At 35.9% G+C, this 23,216-nt stretch overlaps 1 protein-coding gene across 5 annotated transcripts in view; it reads right to left on the reverse strand.

Moving 5' to 3' along the window:
* The window catches only part of LOC105475129 (DNA polymerase kappa), a 99,032-nt gene that overhangs the window by 11,294 nt on the left and 64,522 nt on the right, over positions 1-23,216 (reverse strand). For all 5 annotated transcript variants that reach the window (XM_011730146.2, XM_011730143.3, XM_011730144.3 and 2 more), the window contains 9 exons: positions 21,470-21,623; positions 16,922-17,161; positions 14,980-15,104; positions 13,468-13,634; positions 11,348-11,380; positions 7,711-7,807; positions 4,079-4,250; positions 632-1,591; positions 12-54 (listed from right to left, as the gene is read on the reverse strand). In XM_011730146.2, coding sequence (XP_011728448.2) covers positions 12-54; positions 632-1,591; positions 4,079-4,250; positions 7,711-7,807; positions 11,348-11,380; positions 13,468-13,634; positions 14,980-15,104; positions 16,922-17,161; positions 21,470-21,623 — 1,991 coding nt within the window. The remainder of the gene's footprint in view (positions 1-11; positions 55-631; positions 1,592-4,078; positions 4,251-7,710; positions 7,808-11,347; positions 11,381-13,467; positions 13,635-14,979; positions 15,105-16,921; positions 17,162-21,469; positions 21,624-23,216) is intronic.

The following is a 23,216-nucleotide window of genomic DNA, read 5'->3' on the forward strand; positions in this document are numbered from 1 at the left end:
ATTAGCCATACCTTTTTGTTTTTGTTACAGCCTTCTGTACTCCACTTGAGCTACCTTTAGAGGAAAGAAAAGTCAAGAAATTCCATAATGAATAATATGAAATAATTAAAAAGTTGTACAAAAATTTAAAAAGTTAAAACTTATTGATTAAAGATAATAACTTTCATGGTACTATATAGTTCATATGGAAACACACCAAAAACTACAATTTCTTTGTAATTTACTAATTTTATTAGCATTACACTTAATTTTATTGGTGAAATTTGGGTAGAGTCAGCACTACCAAAAAATAAGTTAAAGAGGCTTTCTGGTTATGCAGTTATAGTTAATTTACCACTGTGTCTTCGCAGATACTCTCTGAAGGAATTTCTTTTTTGATTAGATCACTCAGCTCCTTAAACCTTTGAGTTCATTCTGTGCTAAATCAAGATCAAACCAAAGTTTTCCCCAAAATCACAATCTATAGGCTTGAGTTAATTCTAACCTATGGCAAGGTAACCAACATTTCCCTAAATGGTGGCATACACAAACTACCCATTTAATAGTATATGTTTCGGATTTAACAATCTCATTAATTTTAATAAAACATATTCCTAGAAAATCATGCAGTTTAAAACGACTACACACTCACCAGTACTTCTGGAGCTTTCTTTGGGTTGATTAACTGGGTTAACTTTGTCGTTTCTTAATTCTTGGATAAAACTTTTATTTAAGCAAACATCCACATGCACATTGAACAGGGTTAGATCTGAAGTCTTTTGTTCTACATTACAAACAGGACAAACTAGAGCTTGGCCTGTTATCACTTCACATAAGTAAGGCTGGCAGGATTCTTGTCTGCTTAATAATCCAACATCTTCGTTTTCCAACGAAACAGTGCAAGAAGAATTCTGATGACAGTGTTCAATATTAAAAGACTTGCCTGGGAGATTAGAACATTCTCCCTTGATATGCTTATTACTTAAAGCATCTATGCTTTCTGCTTTAGATGAGTTATCTATAGTATCTACTAAAGCTACACAATCTACTGAAGACACTTCTTTAATTTTTGGATGGGCTTCATAATCTTGCTTCTCACAAAGTGAAGAAGCAGGAACATTTTCTTTCTTGTTAACTCTGGTAGCAGAAACATGTGAACACGAGAACAATTTAGAGTTTTCACTGATTGAAGATCCATCAAGACATGCATCTACATGTTTATTAAAGGCTTCCAGACTGATGCACCCTTGTGCCCTAAAGCAAACAGGACAGGTAAATATCTGACAGTTATCTGAATTCTCTGATATTTCCAAATTCTCACTCATCTTCTTCTTTAAAACTTGGAATGGTTGTGATGTCTGGAAACTTTGTTTATTCACAGTTTCACATTTAAATGTATCTTGGTGACTCCATTTCCTTTCTGATCGTTTTTTATCAAAGAAACTCTTCTTATGAGACATTTCTAGAGGTTTTACAAACTGATCTTTGTCTGTTTTCTCTAGTATACACCCAGTGGCTGACAGGGCTTGGTTTCCGGCCTGTAAAAAGCCAATAATGCTCCTTTGTTGGTGTTTCCTGTCTTCTTCATTGGGAAAACTAGATATCCGAACACCTAAATTAAACCAATCACAATCAATTTCATATTGAACAAAGCCAATTCACTCATAATGCATAAAAACATTTTGTCTAGTGCTATGACATATGCAAAAGGTTGGCTAGAGAGAAAAAATAAGTCACATTTCAAAGCTGTTATTATAAGTACAAATTTACCTTCCTTTATAAAAGAATATCATTAAATATTAACTATCTATTTGGAGTTAGCATAATGATGTAGGATTTTAATTCATATATGACACATACCATTACATTAATACCAGTAACTAACCGGAGTCAACTATACAGACTCTTTAGCTCTTTTTTTTCTAATAAACTTTATTTTTTAGAGAAATTTTAGGTTCACAGCAAAATTGAGCAGAAGGTACAATGAGTTCCCATAGATTCCCTTCCCCTACACAAGCATACCCCGCCACCCCAACTATCAACATGTGGCACCAGAGTGGTACATTTGTTACAATCTATAAACCTACATTGCCACAACATTGTCACTCAAAGTCCATAGCTTACATAGGGTTCACCCTTGGAATACATTCCGTGTGCCTGGACAAATTTATAATGACGTGTCATTATAGAATCATACAGAATCATTTCATTGCCCTAAAATTCCTGTGTTTTTGCCTATTCATCCCTTCTTCTCCTCTTAACTCCTGACAATCAATTATTTTATATGGTACTCATATTTGCCTTTTCCAGAATCTCATATGGTTGGAATCATACAGTATTTAGGTTTTTCAGATTGGCTTCTTTTTTTTTTTTTTTTTTTCAGACGGAGTCTCGCTGTGTCTCCCAGGCTGGAGTGCAGTGGCATGATCTCGGCTCACTGCAAGCTCCGCCTCCCGGGTTCACGCCATTCTCCCGCCTCAGCCTCCCAAGTAGCTGAGACTACAGGCGCCTGCCACCACGCCCGGCTAGTTTTTTGTATTTTTAGTAGAGACGGGGTTTCACCATGTTAGCCAGGATAGTCTCGATCTCCTGACCTCGTGATCCACCCGCCTCGGCCTCCCAAAGTGCTGGGATTACAGGCTTGAGCCACCGCGCCCGGCCCAGATTGGCTTCTTTTACTTAACATTATGCAGTTAAGTTTCATTCATGTCTTTTCATGAATTGATAATTCACTTCTTTTCTGTGCTGAATATTATTCCACTGTCTGTATGTACCACAGTTTATTTATCCATTCATGTACCGAAGGACATTTTGCTTGTTTCAAAGTTTTGGCAATTATGAATTAAGCTTCTATAGATACCTGCTCTTGGCTTTTTTTTTTTTTTTTTTTTTTTTGAGGTAGAGTTTCACTCTTGTTGCCCAGGCTGGAGTGCAATGGTGTGATCTCAGCTCACTGCAACCTCCACTTCCCAGGTTCAAGCGATTCTCCTGCCTCTGCCTCTCGAGCAGCTGGGATTACAGGTGCCCACCACCGTGTCCAGCTAATTTTTTGTAGTTTTAGTAGAGATGGGGTTTCACTATGTTGGCCAGGCTGGTCTCAAACTCCTGACCTCAGGCGATCCACCTGCCTTGGCCTCCCAAAGTGTTGGGATTACAGGTGTGAGACACCAAGCCTGGCCTGGCTCTTTTAATTAACACTTTATTCAGTAGATTTCAGCGTGTGCTACATCTTTCATAAATGAAAGTATGGCTAGTGACCCACTCCTTACTAGTAAAATGTGCATTTGGAGTGCTGATCCATATACATACTTTCAACCAGTTCACTTTGGAAACATGGCTTGTTAGTTTTTACCATGTAATGGCTTGGAGATGTGATTTCACAATGTCACAATCCTTTATCTGTAATTCCAAAATCCAAAAAGTTCTGAAAATTGTAAGCAACAAGTGATACTTGATGACTAAATTAAAGTCATCAGTCTTTACAGTCTCTGAATATTTTGTTTTGCTATAGAAATATTAATATGTTTGAATAGGGGGTGTTGCCCCAGATCCACAAAGAAGTATTACAACATAATATACTCTACATGCACTGAATTTGCTTTCCAAAATCTGAAAAGTTTTGAATTTTGAAAGATACCTGGCCACAAGAATTTCATTAAGTTATAAGGAAAAGAACAACTTTAATTGGCTCTTACTGGAATTAAACTAATGATCATGGCTTCACACATCAGGGTCTAATAATTAAGATAAATGGCAGCAGCAAAGGAAGAACTTCCTAAACAGATTTAAGAAATAAAATGAAGGCGAGAATACAGGTGCTCATTGACTTACAATAGGATTGTATCCAGATAAACCCACTGTAAATTGAAAACATAATAAGTCAACTTATAATACTTTCAATTTATGACAGGTTTATCAGGATGTAACCGCACTGTAAGTCAAAAGTGTACTGAAAGCATACAACTTTCCCACCATCGCAAAGTTGAAAAATCATTAAGTTGAACCATTGTTAAGTTGGGGGCCCCCTGTATTCCCAAAGTGAATTATTTAGGAAAACCTAGCAGATTTAAGGAAAAACAAAAAAATAAAAAAGTCATACCCATAAGTCTTAATCTCAAGGGATGCGGAAAATCAGCATCAATTTCTGTTTTTAGCAATTCCTTAGCAATGGCAAATATTTCTTCTGCAGTAGAAACAACAGATGAAACTGTAGATGCACGAGTTTTTACTTCAAAATTCACATTCTTCAACTTAATGGTAACAGTTCTACCCTATAACATATACAATATGTTATTTATTTATTTATGAGACAGAGTCTCTCTCTGTTGTCCACGCTGGAGTGTGCTGGCACAGCTGTAGCTCACTGCAGCCTTCAACTTCTGGGCTCAAGTGATCCTCTTGCCTCAGCCTCCTGAGTAGCTAAGATTACAAGTGCATGTCACTACACCAGCTAATTTTTTATTTTTTGTAGAGATGGAGTCTCACTACGTTACCTAGGCTAGTCTCAAATTCCTGGCCTCAAGCGATCCTGGCCTTGCAAAGTGTTGCAATTATAGGCATGAGCTACTGCACCCACCAGAATACATTATTCTGTATGACTTCCTAACTTCTAGAAAAAAGTCATTTACATGTTAGAAAAATTCAGAAAGGTTTATGGACATAAGATTATGGAAGTATAACCAATTATTTATAAAACATGGTGATAAAAATACCACAAAGAATAAGAGGCCGGGCGTGGTGGCTCGCACCTGTAATCCCAGCACTTTGGGAGGCCAAGGCGGGCGGATCACGAGGTCAGGAGTTCAAGACCAGCCTGGCCAATATGGTGAAACCCTGTCTCTACTAAAAATACAAAAATTAGCTGGGCATGACGGCAGGCGCCTTTAATCCCAGCGACTGGGGAGACTGAGGCAGGAGAACAGTTTGAAGCTGGGAGGCAGAGGTTGCATTGAGCCGAGATCATACCATTGCACTCCAGCCTGGGTGACAGGGCAAGACTCCACCTAAAAAAAAAAAAAAAAAAAAAATTAAAATACCATTTTAGCCAAAAACTTTTACTCCCCTTTCCAAACACAAGCTGAAATCCCATTTTATTTTGTTTTTGAGATGGGGGTCTCGCTCTATTGCCCAGGCTGGAGTACAGTGGCGTGATCATGGCTCACTGCAGCTTCGACCTCCCAGGCTCATGTTATCCTCCTGCCTCAGCCTCCCAAGTAGCTGGGACTACACGCTCGTGCCACCACGTCCAGCTAATTTTAAAATTTTTTTTGTAGAGACGTGATTTCACTGGGTTGTCCAGGCTGGTCTTGAACTCGTGGGCTCGAGCAATCTCTTGCCTCAGCTTCCTAATGTGCTGAGATTACAGCCATGAGCCACTATGCCTAACCTAAAATCCCATTTTAGCCAGTAATTATTATTCCCCTTCCCAACTGAATTTTTTTGTTTGTTTTTTGTTTTAGACAGAGTCTCACTCTGTTGCCCAGGCTGGAGTGCAGTGGCGGGATCTCGGCTCACTGCAGCCTCTGCCTTCCAGGTTCCAATGGTTCTCCTGCCTCAGCCTCCAGAGTAGCTGGGATTACAGGTGCCCGCCACCATTTTTAGTAGGGATGGGGTTTCACCATGTTGGCCAGGCTGATCTCAAACTCCTGACCTCAGGTGATCCACCCACCTCAGCCTCCCAAAAAGCTGGGATTACAGGAATGAGCCACTGTGCCTGGCCCCACAACTGAATTTTTATGAAAGGCCATTACATTAAGGGAAAGGTTAAATGATCACTTTTACTTTTACTGAATCTCTTTTGGAGGTTGATTCATTATCTACAAAGGAAGGAAAAAAATATTTCTAAAAGTGTCTCACTGAAAAGGACTTATGAATAGCTCACACTTATTGTGTGCCTTCTGCATTGTCAGATGCTATGCCAAACAATTTAAATGTAAGAATTCCTTTTACAGTTAAGTGTTTTATGAGTGCAGGGTTTCAGTGGAGACAATGAAACAGTTCTAGAGATGGGTGGTGGTGATGGTTATAAAACAGTATGAACTGTACACTTAAAAATGGTTAAAATGGTAAATTTTATGTTATGTATATTTTAGTATCCCCTGGAGGAGGAAGTTAATTCCTGCTCTCTCTCATCTCAGGGTAGATTAGATTTACTGACTTACTTCCAAAGGGAAAAACACTAACTTCACAGTGGAGAAGCCTAGCAAACAGTAACCAAGTAAGGAAAGTTAATATCATCCATGACATCATGTGGCTATTATATACCCCATGATAGGATGTTATGAGAAGGGCACTTCCTCTTTGTGATATTCTTTCTAAAAATCCATAACCCTGATCTAATTATGAGAAAATGATCAGACAAACCCAGATTGGGCGACATTCTGCAGAATACCTGTATGGTAATACCCAAGATTGTCGAGGTCATGAAAAAGAAGGAAAAACTAAGAAACTATCACAGACCAGGAAACCAGAGAGACATGACAGCTAAATGCAATGTAGTCCCCTGGATTGAACTCTAGAAGGCAGGGAGGATATTAATGGAAAAATTAGTAAACTCCAAATAAAGTCTAGGGTTGACTTAATAATTGGCAATGAATGAAATATCAGTTTCTTACTTTTGACAAATGTACTCTGGTAATATGTTAATAATGGAGGAAACCAGGTGAGGAGTATGCTGAAATTCTATTATTTTTGTGACTTTTCTGGAAACCTAAAATGATCATAAAATTAAATGTTTATTAAACATTTTTTAAAAAGAAAATTATTTAAACTCAAGGTATGATAGAGAAGGACTATGAGAAAAATACTCATAAGATATCCCACTCTTGGTACTAATTTTTTTAAAACAAATTTTTCACTGATTAGTGTAATAGTTTTACTGATGCATTATATGAACATAGTAAGTTATCACATGTACCTCATAGTTTTGATCTTTGTAAAGATCAAATAAGTGTACTTGGGATATCTACCACCTTAAATATTTGCATTTTCTTTATGCTAGAAACATGCAAATTGTTCTCTTCTAGCTATTCTGATATGTAAAATAGATTACTGTACACTATAATCACTTTACTGATCTATTGAACACTAGGTCTCATTTCTTCTATCAAACCAGGTATTTGTATTGTGTAGCAATTTAAAAATACCTTTTTATTACGCTTTGTACTGATTCTGCCTCTGGTTTGAGAGTGTTGGGAATACTCTAAATATAAATTGTTGTGAGTGAAGATTATAAAATAGCAAGTTCAAAGTCTTATAGGTTTTGTTGTCCTGTGTTAAGCAACCTGGATTACAAGCTTGAAACAAAATGGCTATTTTAGAAAGTCATTGTCTAAGTAAGAAAAACATTAACGGATGATTGGAAAGACATTTGTAATATGTGAATACAATTCTCTGCAAATTCTTTCTTCTGCCTTATTCTCTAATGCCAGTGTAACTCTGGTTTTAACTTATTCAAATGTACTCCTGAGGTACAGAAGTAAAGTCCTCTGAATTATACTGAACCACACTATCCTCACAAATTGCTGCTTCATAGAATCACCCCATCACAGACTCCAGATATAGGTCAGAATTGGATTTGTATCTGACTGTTGGTGATAGGACTGCACTATTCTGACGTTTATTAATTTGTATTCACCTTTAAGAATAATGTGTAATCTAACTCTAGCTTTAAGGTAGCATTTTATTATTAAAAAACTTAAAAACTAAGGACACCATATCAAAATAAAGCACCTTAAGTCCTTCTTTCTGTAGATCTCGAGCAAGTTCACTGCAAAGTTCTTCACATAGGCTGTATTGTTCTTCCGCTTTATTTATCTCACTGAATGTCCTAGAAAGATAAGAATAATTTTGGTGCACAAAGTAAACTATAATCCAGGATAATTTGGAAATGGTATGCATGTTTATATGGCTAGCATGAAGTTATATTTTCTGCAGTACAAAATAAAGTTTTCAAATGAACTAAAATTTAATTAAGTAAAAACATCTAAGATCTATATAAATAATGGAAACCCACTTAAACAGGAAAGCTTGAGTAGCAAAGAAACAATTTTATGCTGTTGCTCTATTATATCACAAAAAAGATAATTAAAATTACCAACAGATAATGGTAATGCCTCCAGAACTTAAAACAGATTAGGGTATATGTATATATAGACTTTGTTACAGAGGATTATGTTAAGAAAGTCCAAATGAGAACATCATTCCAATTACTGTACATGGATTTTCTGGATGAGAAACACCTTTAAGTAGATTTAAGGGGTTGGCTCATGGAACCTAGGCAGAGTTGTTTAATAGACAGCTGAAAATAGAAGGCTGATAAGACTAAATGTAGGTATTTTGAATTCATCTACAAAAGAGTGTTGAAATAAGTTGACAAGTGATATTAACATAAAAGAGGATAATACAAAGAGACCAGAATGATGAGTATGGACCCTGAGCAAGTAACTCTTCAGTAAAGAGTCCCCTTTCTACTTCTAACCTTAACCTCAGCTACTCAGTTCTCTTTCCTAGTGGCAACCAATGTGTCAGCTTCTTATTCTTATGAATTCCTTAGAAATATTCCACGTATACGGGCGCCTGTAGTCCCAGCTACTCGGGAGGCTGAGGCAGGAGAAGGGCGAGAACCCGGGAGGCGAAGCTTGCAGTGAGCTAAGATCATGCCACTGCACTCCAGCCTGGGCAACAGAGACTCCGTCTCAAAAAAAAAAAAAAGAAATATTCCAAGTATATATATATATATATAAAATAAGCAAACCATTAGACATTTTCCTCTCATGTTTTACATAAACAGTAGAATTTTAGATACATTGTTTAATACCCTGCTTTTCTCAATTTATCATGGTGAGAGTTCCCCATGAGTAAATGATTTCCTCATTTTTATATAGCAGCATAATATTCTAATTTAATGATGTAAGGTAATTTAACCAATTCTTTTTTTTTTTTTTTTTTTTGAGACGGAGTCTCGCTCTGTCACCCAGGCTGGAGTGCAGTGGCCGGATCTCAGCTCACTGCAAGCTCCGCCTCCCGGGTTCACACCATTCTCCTGCCTCAGCCTCCCGAGTAGCTGGAACTACAGGCGCCTGCCACCTCGCCCGGCTAAGTTTTTGTATTTTTAGTAGAGACGGGGTTTCACTGTGTTACCCAGGATGGTCTCGATCTCCTGACCTCGTGATCCGCCCATCTTGGCCTCCCAAAGTGCTGGGATTACAGGCTTGAGCCACTGCGCCCGGCCAATTTAACCAATTCTCTATTCATGGATATTACAGTTTTTTTCTATCATAAAAAATGCAATAAGTAACCCTGTATATATGTAAAATGACATGTGACTACATCTCTGGAATTAATTCTTAATAAAAGAATTATGGCATCAAATACATGTATCTGTGATTTTGACACATATTATCAAATTTCTTAGCCCCTGTGGTAGGCTAGATAATGGTCCCTAAAAACGTCCACATCCTAATCCCTGAAATCTGTGAACCTAGTATCTTATATGACAAAAGGGACTTAGTAGATGTGATTAAATTCTGACTGAGGATTATTCTGGAATGTTCAGCTTTGCCCAATGTAATCCCAAGGGTCCTTATAAGAAGGAGGCAGGAGGGTTACAGTCAGAGAAAGAAGTTGCTGAGGCTGTGAGCCAAAGCTTCTATGGCCTCTAGAACCTTTTCATAAAGAAATGGACTCTCTCCCAGAGCTTCTAGAAGAAATGGAGCTCTACCAATACATTAACTTTAGAACCACTGACTTTCAGAATGATAGAGAATAAATCTGTGTTGTTTTAAGCCACTAAATTTGTAGAAACTTGTTTTAATAGCAATAAAAAAAACCTAATGTACTCCCTCTAAAGTTTACACATTTTCATTCCTACAGTTTTGCCAACAGAGTATGTTAGAATCTTTGCCAACCTGATTAGTGAAAGAAAGGTATCTGAGAGAACTTTCAATCTGTATTTCTTTAATTATAAATGAAAATGGTAATATTTTCACTTGTTTTAAGAGCCATTTGTATTTCCTTTTCTGTTAATTAATTAGACCTTTGTTCATTTTTTCTGTAGGCTTACTGTCCCTTTTTTTATTGATTATAAGAGTTCCTTCTGTATTAGAGAAGTTAGTTTGTGATATAAATTGCAACCTCCTTTCCCCCAACTTCATACCAAATTTGATGTTATACTGCCCATTTTAAAAAGCCAAGAGGAGACAGTTTCCAGAAAAAAAAAAGTGGAGAACACATTCCTGTACATCAAATAGTGCTCCCAATAACAGAGAAAATGGCAGAGAAATTTATCAAATAGGGCAATACTATTTTGCTTTTGGATGCTTTTTTTAAAATCTCTCTTTGCTTGCTTTCATATGGACCAAAACCTAAAATAGCAATTTTTATCAAAGCCATTTATTATGCTGTCCTGTAAAAGTTATTCAGCTTTTCTGACCACAAATAACATATGTGGAATATGAACACAACCTTGTACTAGGTCAGTGTTTTGTTTTGTCTTGTTTTGATTTTGAGACACAGTCTTACTCTGTCGCCCAGGCTGCAGTGGAGTGGTGCCATCTCAGCTTACTGCAAACTCCGCCTCCCGGGTTCAAGCAATTCTCTTGCCTCAGCCACCCAAGTAGCTGACATTAAAGGTGTAAGCCACCATGCCGGGCTGATTTTTGTATTTTTAGTAGAGACAGGGTTTTGCCATGTTGGCCAGGCTCATCTAGAACTCCTGGCCTCAAGTGATCTGCCCACCTCAGCCTCCCAAAGTGCTGGGATTACAGGTGTGAGCCACCTTGCCGGGCCCTAGGTCAGTGTTTCTTAAATGTCTCAGTGGAACCTTGCTGCTTTGAGGAGATAATTGAAGGACGTTTCAAACAATGACTTATTTCCCCAAACAGTAAGTTTCCATCATTATTTCGTTTGGTTTTCAAACAAGATTGTAAACCACTAAACTAGATCATCTTTAAGCTCTCTTTCATCAGTAATATTTTACTGTTTAAGCTTCTGCTTAATCATCAATATTGAAATAATTTTAGGAAGAATTCCAATTGTTACTTCTTAAATTTCTGAAGTAAATACTCAATTGTCCTTATAAACAAGCTAGAAATTAAGATATGAAATTCTAAAATGCTTGGTTTTCACTAGGTAGGATTAAAACCAACATTAAAAAATAGCTGAAGTTAATTTCTGAGATTATAGCAACTGAAAATAATAGTCTTATACCAAGGCATTTACTGCAGGGAGTGTAAACTACTAAAAATTGTTATAGTAATTTGCAAATAGATTTCTTATTTCAGTGATATTTACTAAAAATTAATTCAATATTAGTTTAAAATAACATGAATTATGCACAATTAACAATAATTAATAAATAAAACATTACCTCTCAACGCTCATACTCTTCCTCTCTCCATCCCTTGAAATGAAAAAAAAAGACTTTATTTTTCAAAGACTGAGTTGTTTTTAGTTAACGAAGAGGATTTAACATATCAATTACCTTTTAGAGATCTCAAATTTTTTATTAAAATTTATACATCATGAAAAACAGATTTTTATCTAAAAATAAATCAGCAAAGAACATAGGTAAGATGCTAATATGATTATGAATCAAGTCTATATCTATTGAAAAGAACAAACTTGAAAATAGGTAGATATTAGAAATTGCTTCTATTAAAAATCTGACTATCAAAAACCACAACTTATAAAAACAAATAGGAAGTGATAGTGTAATATCTTCCAGTTATAAAATATAATTGAATTTTAAATAATTTAAAATCAGTTATCTAGTTTTTGGCTTAGTATATTAACTTCTTTCTCCCACAGCCTATTCATTATTCATTTATACCACTATATAGAACCTCAGTCAGAATTTAGTACACAGCTATAGGATGAAGATTGGGAATCTGAACCACCTAGTTTGGCTGTATTCTGCTCTGACAGGATTAGTTAAAACCAAAAAGTTGAAATGACATGTAGAGTACTCATTTTCCAAATATTTAGTGAACCTATTATGATTCAAGCACTGTTCTAGAACTTGAGGATACAGTAATGAAGGAAACAGACCAAGTACTTGCCCTTAGGAAATGTATATATCCCATTGGAGAGAGACAGATAAACAAATATAGTAGTAAATATGGAACGGGTTAGAAGGGGAGAAGTACTCTGATTAAAAAGCAAAGCAGAATAGGCGAATAGAGAATATGGGCAGAGGGAAAGGCAGGCTTTGTATTTTTTATTATAAATTACCTATGAATTTCATGTAAAAGCCTTACCTGCATCTCTAAATACCACAAGTTAATATATGTTATGTTACATCAGAACTATATTGTTTTCAAGCACTATGGAAATAAAAAAAATTTTGGATTAAAAATGAAGTTTTATTTCCTGCTATCTTCAAATATAATTATTTATGGTGCTGTGATATCTTTATCTTTCATTATGTCCACTGAAGATTAAAGTCAGCTAACTGTGGACTCAAAAGATTGAAGAGCAGGAAGAGACGAGAAAAGCAATACAACAAGCCTTGCACTCTCTGTAAAATTTAGTAGGCTTAATTGGTCCATCAATTTTACATGCATCCTCATTGATTTTTATTGTTGTCCTTCAGTTTAAATACAAGAATATAAAGGAGTCATTTTGAGGACAGGCTGACAAGGTGATGACAAAATTGTAAAAATAGTGCCCAGTGTTGACTTCCATGATTCCCAGTCTTTTAAAATTTCCTTCTTTTCACCTACTATCCCACAACAATTTACCTTCTACCTCTAGGGTTCCTCTTTTTAAGACCTACATGAAAGAGTGGCAGGGAAGAAAACCCAGGGTATTTCCTCCAGCTGTTCCCTCTTCTAGCCTTTGCATGGCAGGCTCCCTCAGGTCTCTCTGCCTTTGGATGATGGTTGCTAACCCTTCACACTTACTCCCCAGTCATTTTCTATGCCCTCACTCTGCTTTACAATTATTTTCTATCGCTCACACTAGTCTGTAAACTCCATGAGGGCAGGAATTTGTCCTATTCGCTGCTGTTATCCACAGTGCCTAGAATAGTACCTAACACAAAGTAAAGTACTCAGTACTAAATGAATGAATCATTTACAAATCTGGAAAAGAAAAGAAACGTAGTTTAAAGCTTTCAAAGAATCATTACATCTCCTTCCTTAAAGGGTGAATTACAGAATATGGCCATCTTTCTTTTCACAACAACCTGACTACTGGCATTTCTTAGGTTCTGAACAAAGAACAAGGTAGGGATAAAAAAGAAAGTAGCTATTATTCCTCTTGTCTCTCTACCCAATTGCTGACGCCACAACCTAGGAGTGATTCTTTATTTTTCTTTTCCTTTCCTCCTACATCCAATCTGTTGACTATAATTCAAACATTATATTTTGAATTAAACTAGCCTGAAAGAATTTTAAAACATGTTATCCAGATAGCCTCATCTCAATGGTTAAAACTGATATTGCAGCAAACGTTAAGAAAAAGCAGAATGACAATACATATAGATACCTTGTCAGGTATGTTGAACCTAGACCCAAGGAGATATGAAGGAAATAATGCCAAGATGTTTCAGAGAAAAGGAGAGAAAGCAATGCCCTCTGTTGGTAAAGTTCCGTACATGTAATAATTCCAAGGGCCTTTAACATTTTCTCTGTAACTTTTCCTATTCCAGAAACCTAGAAAAGAATCAATATTTATTATTAATAGATTTTAAAGTTAAGCTAAAAATTGAGATTACAATCTCATTACACTTTTTTTTTTTTGGGCGGGGGAATTGGAGTCTCGGTCTTGTTGCCCAGGCTGGAGTGCAGTGGCGCCACGTCGGCAACCTCCGCCTCCTGGGTTGTTCAAGCGATTCTCCTGCCTTAGCCTCCTGAGTAGCTGGGATTGCAGACATGCGCCACCATACCCGGCTAATTTTGTATTTTTAGTAGAGATGGGGTTTCTCCATGTTGGTCAGGCTGGTCTCGAACTCCTGACCTCAGGTGATCCGCCCACCCTGGCTTCCCAAAGTGCTCATTTTATCTTTTATAATCGATAAAAGGTATGAATAATGTGACTATCTTCACAAGTCATGCAGGAAAACTGCTTTAATTACTTTTTGACCACATTTACTAAACTAGGGCTTCATGTAAGTTCAAAAGGCATTAAAAAAGGAGTGCTGTGTTCATATAAACTTGGGGAATGGTGGGATTAACAAATTTAAGTGAAACTTTTTATTCCAAGATTTATGAATCTTTAATATATTAATATGCATAGTGACACATCAAGAGTAGTACACTCCAAAGGTATTTGAACCCAGAACCTTTTTAAAGGGAATACCTATTCATACTTGAAAAACATTGGAAAACACGGCTTTGCAGCTACACCTTACATATACTAGTCAGTAATCACTATATATTACATACTGAGCACTGAAAAATATTTAAATTCATTCATGTACATTATGTTGAATGAGAAAAGAAAGTCCTAGATCATATACAGTAGTGTATGGTGCAATTATTGAAAAAAAAGTATATATATGCAGAAAAATCTAGAAGCTCTAAAAAATAATAAAGTATACACTTTCTGGAACCCCTGAGGGATAATTTTACCATTTTTAAAATGGCAAAATATTTTGGTTTATTCTTTGTCAAAAACAATTAAAATTCTAAATCTCTTTGAAGCATCATGCCCATTAATCTAGCAGCAATCTAGACTTTAGAACTAAGATAGCACTAAGTTACAGATGAAGGGACTGTTGGAAATATTCTTTTAATTTCTCTTCTCCTTGGCAGGAATTCACTTAAAAATCTGTGATTATTACTTTCTTAAAAGTTTACAGCAAATAAGCTAAATCTCACTTTCAGGGTTTCACAGAAAGGTTTCTTCAAGTTCAAATTCTATCACCCATTATAGTTCTTGCTTGTTATCTATTGTTTTAAAACATTTTAGCAAAGAATGATTAACTATTGACCTACATAGTATCTCTTCAGAATTCAGAGGACATATACAAAAATAAACTGTATGTAAAAATCTTACCTTTCTAATGGGTAAATCCTTGATGAAGTCCATCACAGCTTGTCTATTGGGAAGAATTTGGTATTGTCCATTTGGTTTATTCTTATCACTGCATACTTTTGCTAACATTGTATTTGGGGCAATGCCTTAAAAGAAGAATACTCTGATGACTCAAAGAAGTTGATATGTGTGACTTTTAAAAATGCAATAACAAAACAGAAAAAAATGTTAATTGCAAAAAATCTCAAATGATATATAATGGTACTTTAAAAATAACAATTGATTACCATCTATGTCCCCAGGGCTTGCTATGGTCTTAGGAAAAGAAATTGTACTAGTTATTGTGGCAGCAAAAATGAGAAATATTTAATTCTCCATGATATTTTAAAATGTAAGAGTAATTTCTGAGCTAAGTAATATTAAGTGTAATTATTAGTTTACTTACTACCTTTAGTAGGAATACAGAATTTTTTATTTTTCCAGATGGAGGCTTGCTCTGTCACCCAGGCTAGAGGCAGTGGCGCAATCTTGGCTCACTGTAACCTCCACCTCCTGGGTTCAAGTTATTCTCCTGTCTCAGCCTCCCAAGTAGCTGGGATTAGAGGCATGCACCACCACGCCTGGGTAATTTTTGTATTTTCAGTAGAGACGGGGGTTTCACCATATTGGTCACGCTGGTCTCGAACTCCTGACCTCAAGTGGTCCACCAGCTTTAGCCTCCCAAAGTGCTGGGATTACAGGCGTGAGCCATCATGCCCAGCCCAGATTGTTTTTATAGTGGTTCTATATCTACCTCTCAGAAAAGATCCAGAATATAATTTAGGGTGGATGTTTACTCTTCGAAAAGGTCTTTTGCATAGATTATCCACATAAAGCAAAAAATTGAAGATTCTGGTTATAGTATATTTAAAATAATAATTAGATTGGTGTATCCTTTTTATGTTATTCACAGAACAGATTACTAGTTTTCAGAAAGATGTTTTACAATTTCTAGGAATCCTGATTAAGATAATTTGAAATAGGTATATTCAAATAGATTCATTAAACAGTTCATGTCAATTGTTATATAGATCTTCCTAAAATGCATTATTCATTCTCATGTTTTGGTGTAGAAAGAAAAGATTTACCTAATCACAGTTTGGCTTTTACAAGATAGTTCAGGGTCCTCATGATGAAAAATAGTTATTATGCTAAGAGACAGTGATGGCCTCATGGGTTAACAACATATGTCAATTTGTTTTAACTTTACCAGATGATCCTGGATTGCTATGTTGCTAGTTAGTATTCCTTTTGTCTCCTACCTTGTGGCCATCTGGGTTCTCTCCTGCAATGTAATCTTGGACATCCCAAGGAAAAACTAATAATCAAGTATTACATGCAAAAACAATAAAAATATATTTTGTGCTAGAAAAAGATAGCTATATGAAATTTATGGGTCAGGCATGGTGGCTCACACCCGTAATCCAGCACTTTGGGAGGCCAAGGTGGGTGGATCACGAGGTCAGGCGATCAAGACCATCCTGACTAACATGGTGAAACCCGTCTCTATTGAAAATACAAAAAATTAGCCGGGCATGGCGGCATGCGCCTATAGTCCCAGCTACTCAGGAGGCTGAGGCAGGAGAATTGCTTGAATCCAGGAGGCAGAGGCTGCAATAAGCTGAATGAGATTGCCCCACTGCACTCCAACCTGGGCGACAGAGCAAGACTCCATCTCAAAAAGAAAAAAAAAAAGAAAGAAATTTATAATCTCTTTTTTCTTCAGGCTCATAGTCTGCTTAACTCCAATTTACTTACTAGGTTCACAGCTATTCTGAATAGGTAAAGTCATTAGAAGTTGAATCAAAGACTAGATAAGTAAAATGTTACTAAATACCTTATAATGAGAAACTACTAATATTACACTTGAATTAGCCAGTCTGAAAATTATAACTATAGTGGCCACCAATACCCTTTTAAATACCTGCACTGGCTGTCAATGTTGTTTTTTGCTCAATTCTGAAACGAATTTCCTTTACCACTTCCTCGGCTGATGTTCCAAAAACAACTGAGTTTTGGAGTATTTGAGGACTGTTTTGTTCTTCAAAGTTCACTTGGAAAGGATCTCCTGGGGGCAGCAAATCAGAAGGACTCTCTTCAAAAAGTAGTGGAGAGATGGATCGTTCATGGTCACTCAGTTTATTAACTTCCTTTCCTGGATTATCTAAATCATAAACAGGAACAATAACTCACGTTTATTTTAAGAAGTATATACTTCATAAGTTAGGTTTCCCTACATTATTTCTGAAGACAAAAAAAAAAAAAAAAATCTAGTTTAGCTTAGTTTCTAGGATCCAAGATCAGAAATGCCATCATTTATCATTTGCTGTTTTATAACTGTTAAAGAGAACACTGATTATGAATTTTTCCTAACAAGACTATTATCCATTTCCACAACATAAATATTAAAAGAAAATATTCTGTGTAAAACTCTTTAATGTTCGTACCTAAATTAATTGAAATTCAGAATTGGGTTTCAGTTCACATTACCTTTTCCTTAAAAAAAAAAAAAAAAAAAAAAAGGAAATCTTTTCTTTATTCTCCTTTAGGAAGAAAAAGAATCTTCTAAAATTAGAATTTAGGAATGAGGAAAAAGGCATTTAAGCAATATATAATAATTACACCTGAAAATAAAGTTTTGTTTTTAGAAAGCAAAACACTTAACTTTTCTTCATTCATGGAAGAAAACTTTTAGATTTTAAAATAATCTGAATTTTCTTCTTTCAAATGCTGATTTTAATTTTGATTTGCTTGTTTATGAAGTATCACTTTGATTAAGGGCACATTTGTAATAAATAGAAATTACCTCTGAAAGTTATGCTTTGAATATACAAATTCTTAAGGTCTGATTGGATGGTCCAAGTTTAAGAAAAAGAGACGTTATTATTAATAGGCTATAAACTATTATTACAAAGTAAAGTAAAAATACCAATCTGGTTATTACCTCCTTATATTTATATTTTTCATAAATGGACTCTATAAAATATACTTAAATCTATACTGATACTAAAAATGTCTCCATGAACAAATCTATTAAAGCCTATTTTCTGGGCTTAATGTAGAAGAAATACAATTTAAATGCATTTGTAACAACCAAGGTTAGCAAAAAAGCTTTCTGATCCCATCTCATAATTTTATTACATATAAATATTTTCCAAATTAAGGCAAATGCAGAAGCAAAAATTAAATTTCTAGTTTTAAGACACATATGAATGTATATTACTTGAAAAATGAACTTGGCTGTTTAGGAAAAAAATTTAAAAATAATATAAAATAAATATGACGGACATCTGATAAATTTAAAAATTTAAAATATGTAGTGTGAATTAAGTCATAGATGTTAATTCAGTCAGATGTTTTCCAAATCTGAATTCCCAGGGCACATACACAACAAGCCAATTTTCTTTCTCTCCATTTTTTTTTTTTTTTTTTTTGAGACAGGGTCTCCCTCTTGCCCAGGGTGCAGTGTAGCTGGGACTACAGGCGCAAGCCAACACACCTAGTTAATTTTATACTTTTTTGGTAAAGATAGGGTTTCACAATCTTGCCCAGGGTGGTCTCCAACTCCTGGGCTCAACTGATCCTCCCACCTCAGCTTCCTAAAGTGCTAGGATTATAAATGTGAACCACCTTGCCTCGCCAATAAGCCTTATTTTCAAACTTACATTAGCTGATATTTATGTGCTTCAGTTCCTGTCACTTTTTAATATTCTGGTTTTAAAATGTAGAGCAATTCAGAGGGGAAACAGGCCAGGCACGGTGGCTCACGTCTGTAATCCCAGCACTTTGGGAGGCTGAGGCGAGCGGATCACCTGAGGTCAGGAGTTCAAGATCAGCCTGGCTAAGATGGCGAAACCCCATCTCTACTAAAAATACAAAAATGAGCCAGGCATGGTGGCACACAGCTACTCAGGAGGCTGGAGCAGGAGAATTACTTCAACCCAGAAGGCAGAGGTTGCAGTGAGCTGAGACCGTGCCACTGTACTCCAGCCTGGGTGACAGAGTGAGACTCCATCTCACAAAAAAAAAAAAAAAAAAAAAAAAAAAAAAAAAAGACTGTGAAACAGTTGAAATGGTATCTACCTGGAGATCTTTTCCTCATCTGGATGGGTAGAAGTAAAGGTAAAGAGAGCTACAGAAAAACTGCAAACCAAATGAGTTATCTGTCACATTCATAAGTCCCTTCTGCCGAGTTTTTTATGCCATGTTTTGTACCTCATGCCTCAACCACCCAGCCCTCAGGTGAGTCACTGTGAGAGCAGAATTATACAGCAGGAAGCAAAGAATGCTGCCTTCTAGTACATTATCAGAGCTGCTGCAGAATGCTCAGGTATCTTTTCAATCTGAACTACATTCTACTTTTCTGTGAGGCCTGGTTGTGCAACCAACAGTTGGACTAGTTTCTTATTTGCTTTGTGTCAGAAACATCTTTATAATCCCCATAACTGAGGTAATCAGAATGTAACACTAGGATTAAAGCATTTCATTTGAACGACAAGCGCTAAAAAGTGAATGGCATTTCAGTTTCTTTTATTATCTGGCACTCACCATCCAGATTTAGATGGGAGAGTAAACATTTAAAAATTTTATTTGTATGTAGAGATGGTAGTTAGCAATATATTTCCAAAGACAAACACCTTTTAGAAAATGGGGAAACAGCAAAAAAATGTCTTGGACTTTAGAGGAAGATATATCAATTGCCTGCCACAGTCCATGCACTATTGACAATTTCCCATGGCATGATGTGAGATGAGACATGCCTGAAAGTCCAGCCCACAGGTATTTATACATGAGAAGAAAATTTAAACTATTCCAATTGCTTAGGAATATGAAAATACATGAAGAGGGCGCTGTACAAGTAAATATGTTAAAAGCAATAGATATTAAAAACTCACATACTCATAGTGAGTTTGGACATTATAAGAAATGAAAAGAACATTAGTAGGCCGGGCGTGGTGGCTCACGCCTGTAATCCTAGCACTTTGGGAGACTGAGGCGGGCAGATCACCTGAGGTCAGGAGTTTGAGACCAGCCTGGCCAACATGGTGAAACTCCGCCTCTACTAAAAATACAAAAAACTAGCCAGGTGTGGTGGCAGGCACCTCTAATTCCAGATACTCAGGAGGCTGAAGCAGGAGAACTGCTTGAATCCAGGAGGCAGAGACTGCAGTGAGCTGCGACCATGCCACTGCACTTCCAGCCTGGGCAACAGAGTGAGACTCTATCTCAAAAAAAAAAAAAAAAATTAGTAGAAAATGAAAATATTTACTTTAATCCCAATGTAAAAATTTTAAAACATATCATGCAAGTAATTGTTATGGGAGGCCCTCAGGGGATGCTTTGACATAATTATTTAATGATATTCCCTCATTCTCTTGTGAAAGTAAGGAACTAGTAAAGTAAGATTTTATACAAAGTGACATCAGGCTTTATGTACCACATCCTCAAACAATAAAGTTACATGAAATAAGGAAAACCTTCTGCTCTGTGCCTCTGTGTCCAGAAATGATGATTATTATTTAATGTTCCTATAAAAGAAAAGAGAGACCAATCCCTTAGGGCTTTAAATAAGGTAATGAAGTTGTGACTTGGTGCCCATATTAAACTTGCTCCAAATGATGTGAGTCACAAACAATGTGAGAGAGTTAGATTAATGTCATTGGGGATCTACCATTTTTGCTTCAGGGAAAGTTACAAACAGGTCTCCCCAGCACTGTCTGGCCCGTCTGAAGCAGAGTTGTGCACATGAAATGTTCCTGTGGGTTGTGAGCAAACCCTTCTGTGTCACTTTTTCATCCAGGTGAACTTTGTTCAGGGGTCCAGGACATCTCAGATATAATCATACCTTTGACAAAATGTTGAAAGCAGTATGTGTAATATCTGCATGTTTCTTGGCATTGCTTTTGGATAGGTAATAAAGGGATTTAAAAAAAAAAAAAACAAACCCTGGAGTCTTGAAATTATACAGTGTAAGGCAAAGAAGGGAGTGAGAAGTCATTAATTTTGGCAGAGTTAAAAACGTTATAATTGCTATAATAATTAGATTATTAGGAAAATTAGGAAAATGAAGAAAAATAGAATCATCCAATGTTTTGATATGCTTGAGGCTAGTCTTTTCTAACAACAACAAAAGGCCACTTTAAACAGATAACTTCCTCAGCTTCAATGCCATCCAAACTCTTAAGTTAGTTAGACCTTAGGAAAATAACTGCTATAAAATTACTTTGTTCAGGGATTCTGCAGACTCTTAAGCTTAGAGATTTAACAATCACATTTCGTTTATATGTGATATTCTACATGTTTAATGCAGAAAACCCACGGTATTTTTTAAATTTTCTGATTTTACATTTTTATAAAGGTACATCTATGCCTTCTACCTATACAGGCTAATAAATTAATTGGATCAATTCAAAGAGTTGTGGGTTTTTTTTTTCACTGTTTCTTGGTTTGATAGTCTTAATAAGTTGCTTACCATTTTCTACAGAGTTTCCCATTTTGATGAAATACTTTCTTTTATCCTCAGGCCAATTTTGTCTTTCTTCTAAGTGTTTTGTTATATTCAAGTAGGCTTCATCAAGACTCATGGCCATAAAATTGGGATCATAATCAGCAAGTATTTCCTTAACCTTCAAAGGAAACAAAAAGAAGTTTAAATTTTGCTGTGATAGCAAATTTCTTCTGTCATATGTAGCTGATAAGAAACGTTAATATTCTTAGTTTGCAACTACAGTAACAATCCTGCAGTCAATAGCTCATGGATTTAAGGAATAAATAATCCACTACCAGGGAATATTTTCAAAATTTCTTTTTGTATTAAAATAGACCATGAAGGCAGAAGACCACAAAATAGCTTCATTTGATACAATCTCTATTTAGCTACCTATATCTAGTTATAATAAGCAATTCAAATAAATCTCAGACAACATTATCTGGTAGGCACATACAAAAAAACGGTTAAGGTTAAATTTAGGTAGCTCGTCAGAAGCTGAAGTGGGAATGATAGGATTCTATTCCCTCCTGCCTTTTGTGATTTATTGTTTTTGGTTCATTTTAAAAAGGAATAATCTTATATAAAGGTACTATGTTGCTTTAGAAAATATTTCAATTAATTATAACATGCACATAAAAGTCCACTTAACATTAATTAATGCATTAATCCATACAGGAAAATGAATGTTCTCTATTTCCTGTTACTTATTAAGATCTGGAATGGAAAAAAATGACAAATCTATAGTGTACTTCCATGATTACCTTAAATGATGGGGAAAAGTCTGGAGTTACATCTTAGGATAAAAGAAATACATATAAAGATTAGAATTATAGTTGCTATAATTCAGAAACGCCTTTTATATAAGATAGTGTTCTTACATAAAACTATGACTTTTTTTTCTAACCACTTAAGTATTAGCTATAATTAGAGGCAATGGTTGTCAATATAATATGCATATTTTCCAGACTGGGTGACTGAGTGACACCGTGCCTCAAAAAAAAAATGTGTATTAGAAAATATATTTGCTGAATTATGCTATGCTTCCATTTAGCTTTTAAAACTGTCTACTGTATCACAAGAAAACTGTTTCTTGTTTTATAAAAAGAAAGCTTTTTAGCTTAATATAATTATGAACAGCTGAGTCAAAGGGAATTTTAGAAAATGGTGATATAAACTTGGCCAAGTTTTACTCAGAGAGTGCCTTAATTAGCTTTGTTCTTGTTATAATGTGCTCAAATAGAATCTTTCCAATGAAAATGAAACCCTGTGAAGTCTGTAACTGGCAGCCAACTAAGATTCTGAATGAGAAGTACTCCCTAGAGACACTGTTGAGTATTTATTAACTTCCTTTACATAGGATATTGCTATAAGAATTAAAAGAGACAAGTTCCAGTAAAAATCAAGCACTTAAAGCTCCAATATCTTGGATAAAACAAAAATGGCTAGCTGGGCATGGTGGCTCATGCCTGTAATCCCAGCACTTTGGGAGGCCTGGGCAAGATAATTTTCTGAGGCCAGGAGTTTAAACCTAGCCTGAGCAACATAGCGAAACCCTATCTCTGCAAAAAAATTTTAAAATTAGGAGGGTGTGGTGATGCATGCCTGTCATTCTAGCTACTCAGGAGGATAAGGCCAGAGGATTGCTTAATTCAAGAGTTTAAGGTTACAGTGAGGTATGATCGAGTCACAGCATTGAGCCTGGGCTATGGGGTGAGACCCTGTCTCAAAA

Source organism: Macaca nemestrina, chromosome 6 (assembly GCF_043159975.1).
Source record: "Macaca nemestrina isolate mMacNem1 chromosome 6, mMacNem.hap1, whole genome shotgun sequence".
Classification (NCBI taxonomy): Eukaryota; Metazoa; Chordata; class Mammalia; order Primates; family Cercopithecidae; genus Macaca; species Macaca nemestrina.